Source organism: Macrobrachium nipponense, chromosome 36 (genome assembly GCF_015104395.2).
Source record: "Macrobrachium nipponense isolate FS-2020 chromosome 36, ASM1510439v2, whole genome shotgun sequence".
Taxonomy (NCBI): Eukaryota; Metazoa; Arthropoda; class Malacostraca; order Decapoda; family Palaemonidae; genus Macrobrachium; species Macrobrachium nipponense.
Window position 1 is genome coordinate 63,115,078 of NC_087220.1, and position 7,285 is coordinate 63,122,362.

Sequence of the window (7,285 nt, forward strand, 5' to 3'; positions counted from 1 at the left end):
CTAACAAACTTTGGTTTGTGCCACAGATCATCTTACATTCTTCTTACTTTCATTCATGTAACATAACTAATATAGGGGGAGTGAACATTTATTGATTGTATTTTCTTTTGCTAATGGCACAAAAGACATTGATAGGTAACAAGTACAATTTCTCAAGTTAAAACTAACAAAAATGACCCCCTTTATTCCCAGTATAAAAACTGTAGTCACATCCCAATATATAACTGTTTTTGCCCCACAATCCAGCTGGTAGCCTTAAAAGTGACAATGTTGTAATCCTATTCAGATTCATGCCGCAAGATTTAACAACCTGAGGAGCACTGTACTGACACTTAAGATACAATGCACATAGACCAGTAAGTTTACAATTTCTGCTCTATACGGATACCAAAATGAATGGACAAAGATCACATTATACAAGTAAGAAAAATCTCTGTGACAACACAGACCGCAAGAGCCTTGCAGACTCAAGAAAAGGTGTCCCTATGGAAAAGATCAGCGACACGTTCTGACATGCCTTGACCAAACTAGTAAGCCTTCCATTATGCTCAGACCAAACTAACCCCAAAATGAAATGTGTACTGTTACCTTAAATCGAGATGCCAATATGAAAAATATGAAAGAGATCGATAGGAACATATAAAATTAACTAGTTTTTAAAGTAAAGCCTACCCAACTAAAATGGATCATTTTCAAATATAAACAAGATCAAAATTGACACTACAATATATAATTTTTTATTACTAACATTTAACCACACCGGCAAACTAAAATCTTGGTCCCTTGATATATTATAGCCCAAAAGGGTTTGATGTGGGTATGAAATAAGAGCTGAAGTGACAGCATGGTCAAGCTGGTAAAGTTGGACAGATAAATGAAGGGATATTGAGGAAAATGAGATATAAACTAAGAAAGTTACAACCTCAGGCCAAAAGACGTTTTGTACAATCTCTGGCATTTTTACAATAAACAAAGAGCAACATCAACGCAGGCTGCTATTTATCATGACATGATTTCAATCAACTAAATTCCTGTCGGTCTTACAAAAACCATCTTGCATAACAACTTGAAAAAAGTGGCAATACACAAAGTTAGTCCTAGTCAGTAAGATATGGCAACATTCAAATAAATACACACTATACCTAACTATTTTGACAATACCATACAGAATACAGGCGGTCCACGGGTTACCCGAAAATCGTCGTAAGCCGGAACGACGTTCTTGAAAACATGTCCACAGGGAAAATTTCACTACTAATTTGCAATTTTTCTTAGGGCTTATCTCTAAAATTATCACTAATTTACTTTTTTCATGTGCAACACTGTGTATTCACAAATTACTGTATATTTTCATTAAAATACAAGAGAGAGAGAGAGAGAGAGAGAGAGAGAGAGAGAGAGAGAGAGAGAGAGAGAGAGAGAGAGAGAGAGAGAAAAAAAAAATAACTCCTTACGGTTTCAATAGATTGAAATGAGTCTGTAGGCAACTTTTTCCCCCTCCCATAAACACATATATTTCTCCAGAGAAGAGAGAAAGAGAGGACTGTGCAATTATGTTTGTCTGTCTATCAATTCTTTTGCTGAGAGCGAGAGAGATAAAAGGAAGAAATAGAAACACCAAATGTATGACAAGTATCTTGTGGGAGAGGAGAGAGAGAGAGAGAGATGAGAGAGAGAGAAGAGAGAAGAGAGAGAGAGATAGAGAGAGGAGAGAGAGAGAGAGAGAGAGAGAGAGTTGTCCTCACAGTATTTAAAAGAGAGAAATGGAATGATATGTATTTAAAATACTCAGATATGAATTTTGTACTTACAGTTAATAGTATTATTATTGGAAAATATTAATGGTAAACTTATTAACATACATGTCCCATGAAAATGATCATCTCAGTAAGAGAGAGAGAGAGAGAGAGAGAGAGAGAGGGAGAGAGAGGAGAGGAGAGACGGAGAGAGAGAGAGAGACCGAGAGAGAGAGAGAGAAGAGAATACATAAAACATTAAATTTCGTTTCTTGCCCATTGTATGGCATTAAGCTCCGAGTGTCACTCGAGTTGAGTTAGGGAAATTGATACAGAAAAAGACAAAGGGAAGAATTTTCTTTTGAAATTAGTTATCGTATTATTACTACTTCTATTATTATTATTATTATCATTATTATTATTATTATTATTTGATAAAATATTATAAACACATGCATCTACCATAAAAATTCTCTCATCTCAGTAAGAAAGAGGAATTATCCTTACAAGTGAAATGGAAAGGTCATTTTCATCTCTTTAAAATACGACCATTATGAATTTTGTAATTAAAGTTTTATTATTATTATTATTATTATTATATTATTAAATAACTGAATTATCAATAAACATTTTACATACTAGTACCATAAAAATTCTTTCATCTCGGTAAAAGAGAGAGAGAGAGATGAGAGAGAGAGAGAGAGAGAGAGAGAGAGTGTTTATCTCTCTCTGTTCTCTCAAAAAATACTTATAACGCTTCCAGCGAAAGAGAGGGATTGAGTTACCACAATGACACATTATCATCTTGTGTGGCAAAAGAGAGAGAGAGAGAGATGAGAGAGAGAGAGAGAGGAGAGAGAGAGAGAGAGAGAGAGAGTTTAACCTTAATTAAAAGTGACATGGATAGATTAGTACGTATTGTATTTCTTTAAAATACTATCACATATGAATTTTGTAATTACAGTTATTATTATTATTATTATTATTATTATTTGAAAGTATTAAAAACAAATAGTACAAGTACATAAAAATCTCGAGTCTCAGTAAATGAGAGAGAGAGAAGAGAGAGAGAGAGAGAGAGAGAGAGAGAGAGAGAGAGAGAGAGAGAGGAAAAATTTCAGGACCACGTCATTGCAACACTGCAGCTCTTCCCCCAACTCTTCCCCCTCGGGCTGTCACAGAACTTGATATATCTGACAGTTTTAGTACCTGCATCTGAGGAAAAGGTTACAGAGAAGACTGGGATTTCCTTCATTCTTCCATAATTTTTTAAATATAAGCTAAAATCTTACTAATTCACTATGGTATTTTCTTTATTGAATTGATATTATTGCTGTATAAATTAATATTAATATTTGAAAATAGTAAATCAATTTCTTTATCATACAAAAAAACATACATCTTTGTAGTAGAGAGAGAGAGAGAGAGAAGAGAGAGAGAGAGAGAGAGAATTATTATTTTTATGGAGATACCGAGTTAGTTCTTGACAGCAATAATGAAACATTGTAATGTAATATTAAAACAGAAGAAAGAATTCTAAAAAATACATATGTATTTGTTGGCTTCATGATTGCAGTCTGATTATTTTATTTTATATTTTGATGAAATATTTAGTCATGAAAATAAACATCAAAATACACTAATTAGTGATTATTTTCATCAGAAAATACAGAGAGGAGGAGAAGAGAAGGAGAGAGGATGAGGAGAGAGGAGAGCGGGAGGAGAGAGAGAGGAGAGAGAGAGGACCGAGAGAGAGAGAGAGAGGGAGAGAGAGACTGAGAACCGAGAGAGATGAGAGAGACGAAACGAGAGAGAGATGGGGAGAAGGAGGGAGAGACGGAGAGAGTAGAGAAACTGTGCTAAACTATAAAGGATTCTTATCATATTTGTGTTTTTTAAAAGCGTTTGTAAACTCGGAGAGTCGGAAGCGTCAGCGTCGTAACCTCGGAACAAGCGTCGTAACCCAGGGCGGATTTTTCAATAATATTTAAGAAAAAGCGTCGTAACCTCGGAACGTCGTAAGCCGGACCCGTTCGTAACCCGGGGACCGCCTGTATACTCCAGTAAATATATATAGCTGCTAAATGACATCAAAAACAAAATAATACATATCCTAATTTTAATCTTGCCCTAAATAACATTTAGTACATACACACACCACTACCGTAAGTACCTAATGTGCCAAAAAAAAAAAAAAAAAGGCAATTATAACCGACTTCAAATTTCGATAACAACACTTGAGAATGTTTAAGAATATTTTACCATAGTGCCCCCCCCCCCCCCCCCCCAAACCCCCCCCCAAACAAACAAAAAAAACACACACACAACAAGAAAAAGGTATTACATGTAAAAATTAAAGAGATACTTTCCCAGAAACAAGGACAAAGTTCCCATAAAAAACAAGCAGAAATTTATTCCTAAACATTTACCAATACATATATCATCCAAATTCACAATCACTGGTATTTTAATGGCATTTTTAACCCTTACAGAATTCCATATCCTATAATTCCACTCCACTTTTTACAATGCATCCCCATTCAACATTTTTCCAACCCCTGCCACTGGTTGTTAGCATCCAACAACTGCCATATTTACACTTTCCTAAGTAGCCTTCCTTCCCTCCCTCCTTCCAGCCATGAGCCCGCAACACTTCAACCCTAACTAACAGAAATTACAAGTCTTACATATACAGAGCGAATGAATGACCTACTACCCACTTCAAAACATAACTTCCAAGACACCCTTCCATTAAAAGATCGAGGTTTTAACATTTAGAAAGATAGCAAATGAATATGTATGTATTTTTGTAACTTTTTCTTATGCTTTCAGTAAAATTCTCTTTCTATATTAAGCCTAATGCACAACCATCCAAAAACTTGTGAACCTTGATGAAACCATGTCCCAAAAACTCCAATTTGAATAATTTGTGCTAAATATACAAGTGCCTGAGCATATCTCCCTTTTTCTCTCAAGTTAAAACTGGATAAATATACAGGAATTAAAAGGAGTAATTCCAATGATAGTACTTCCTCTATAACACATCAGATTTAGAAACTAATAAGGCCTGTGTCTTTATTATGTGGCTGCATTACAAAAGGTCAAATTCCTTTCCTTACCTTGAGAAGAATCATGCTGACCTAGAGACCCTGAAGTTCCTGGACCCGGATATAACCCTGCAGAAAGGAAAGGAAAAATACAGTTAGAAATAATAATCTGATACTCAATAGTTATCAAAACAAATCTTATGGCCAGAAATTCCTTTACAAGTCTTCAACTTTCCAGTTGCCAGCTTTTGCCCTGAGGGGATCAGTGCCTAAAGCATGTCTTGTATGCCATTCAGTAAGGTAGGTCATCAAAGTTCACAGTCACAGGCCTTTGTATGCCTTTCAATTCTTACGTCTTCCCTTAGGTCTTTTTTCCTTAAATTTTTCCTTCTCATTTCAGAACAACTTTGAGGCAAGTCCACGCACACCTAGAAATATGACTCTGTCATCTGATTAAAGTGCAATGGTATTAATGTTCCGTGATAGTGACAGACCAAAAGGTTAGAAATTTCATAGTGTACTTTAGCAAATGCCCATAACTTTTACCATAAACTGAAACATTGCTTTCTAGGAGGTAATTACCAATAAAGTACTTTTGATGATTTGACAAGAAATCTCCAGATCTGTCATTAAAGATCAGTCACCCTTTTTAGGGCTACGAACCAAAAAGCATTTTAAAAAATGCATTTCATTAACCCTTTACGCCGATTGGACGTATTAAACGTCGAGTCAAAATGTCTCCCGTATGCCGATTGGACGATATTATGTAGTTACTCAAAAAAAGTTTTTTTTTGTTTTTTTAAAAAAATTCGCGGAAAAATACTTATAGGCCTACCATCCGAAAACTTTTGAATCACGTGCCTTGGGGGATGCTGAGAGTTCAAGGATCAAGGTGTTGTTTTGTTTACAATCGTTATGCAGGCGCGCAAGCGCGAATTTCTTTCTTATCGCACTAAAAAGTATCGGTGACACATCTCAAAAATTATTGTGTCACTTTGACATAATTTTTGCACCGTTTTAAATTATCCGTTACATGAAGTATTATATATGAAACTGTGCTCAATTTTATGTAAAATACAACAAAAAATTACTCATGATTGTAGCTTTTATCAGTTTTGAAATATTTTCATATAAATAATGAATAAGTGGCCAAAATTTCCAAAGCCTTTGGTCAAAAAAAACAACCTTTGAAACTCTACCGAAATGCTAGGTCGAAAAAACGCCAATTGTAAGCGAAAACTCTTATATTCTAGTAATATTCAATCATTTGCCTTCATTTTGCAACAAATTGGACGTCTCTAGCACAATATTTCGATTTATGGTGAATTTATGAAAAACTTTTTCCTTACGTCCGCGCGGTAACGGTAACTTCTCGATAAATTATTTTCGTGCGATTGTCCAATAATGTTTGCACCATTTTAAATTTTGCCGTTACAAAGTTTTATATATAGAAATGTGCGCAATTTAATGCACAATATAACTAAAAAAACCCATGGTTGTAGCTTTTATTAGTTTTGAAATATTTTCATATAAATAACGATAAGTGCAAAAATTTCAACATTCGGTCAACTTTGACTCTACCGAAATGGTCGAAAAACGCAATTATATAAGCTAAAACTCGTATATTATAGTAATATTCAATCATTTACCTTAATTTTGCAATGAATTGGAAGTCTCTAGCACAATATTTCGATTTATGGTGAATTTATGAAGGAAAAAAAAAAAAAAAAAAAAAAAAAAAAAAAAAAAAAAAAAAACATTTTTCCTTATGTCACGCGGTAACTCTTCCGAAAAAATCAAAAATTTTTTCTTGCGATAGTTGAAATGTTTGCACCATTTAAAATTAGCCGTTACATAAAGTTTTATATATGAAAATGTGTGCAATGTCATGTAGAATACAACAATAAATTATTGAAGGTTGTATTTTTTCTCTTTTTCGAAATATTTGCATATAAATCACGATACATAGAAAAAAACCATGTTCGGTCAACTTTGACTCTACCGAAATAGTCGAAAAACGCAATTGTAAGCTAAAACTCTTACTATCTAGTAATATACAGTCATTTATCTTCATTTTGAAACAAATTCAAAGTGTCTAGCACAATATTTAGATATGGTGAATTTAAAAAAAAAACTTTCTTCCCCTCCTCACGCCGATTCGCGGCCGCAAATCTCCGAAATCTCCGTACATCGCATTCTCCTAATATTTGCTCCTTTTCATATTAGGCATTTTATAGAGTTTCATATATGAAAATGTGCACAAATTCATGAAGAATACAAACAAAAATATTTTAAGGTTGTAGCTTTTCTTATTTTTGCAATATTTGCATATAAAAAAATATATATAAAGATTTCGACATTCGGTCAACTTTAACTCGTCTGAAATGGTCGAAAACTGCAATTCTAAGCTAAAACTCTTACAGTATTGTAATATTCAAGCATTTGTCCTCATTTTGAAAACAAATTGGAAGTTGCTAGAAACAATATTTAATTTATGGTGAA

The 7,285-nt window shown here is 34.0% G+C and overlaps 1 protein-coding gene across 8 annotated transcripts in view; it reads right to left on the bottom strand.

Annotated features, from left to right (window-relative positions):
* Positions 1-7,285, bottom strand: part of LOC135203779 (broad-complex core protein isoforms 1/2/3/4/5-like) — a 145,267-nt gene that overhangs the window by 102,766 nt on the left and 35,216 nt on the right. For all 8 annotated transcript variants that reach the window (XM_064233748.1, XM_064233753.1, XM_064233751.1 and 5 more), the window contains exon 5: positions 4,856-4,912. In XM_064233748.1, the coding sequence (XP_064089818.1) occupies positions 4,856-4,912 (57 nt within the window). The remainder of the gene's footprint in view (positions 1-4,855; positions 4,913-7,285) is intronic.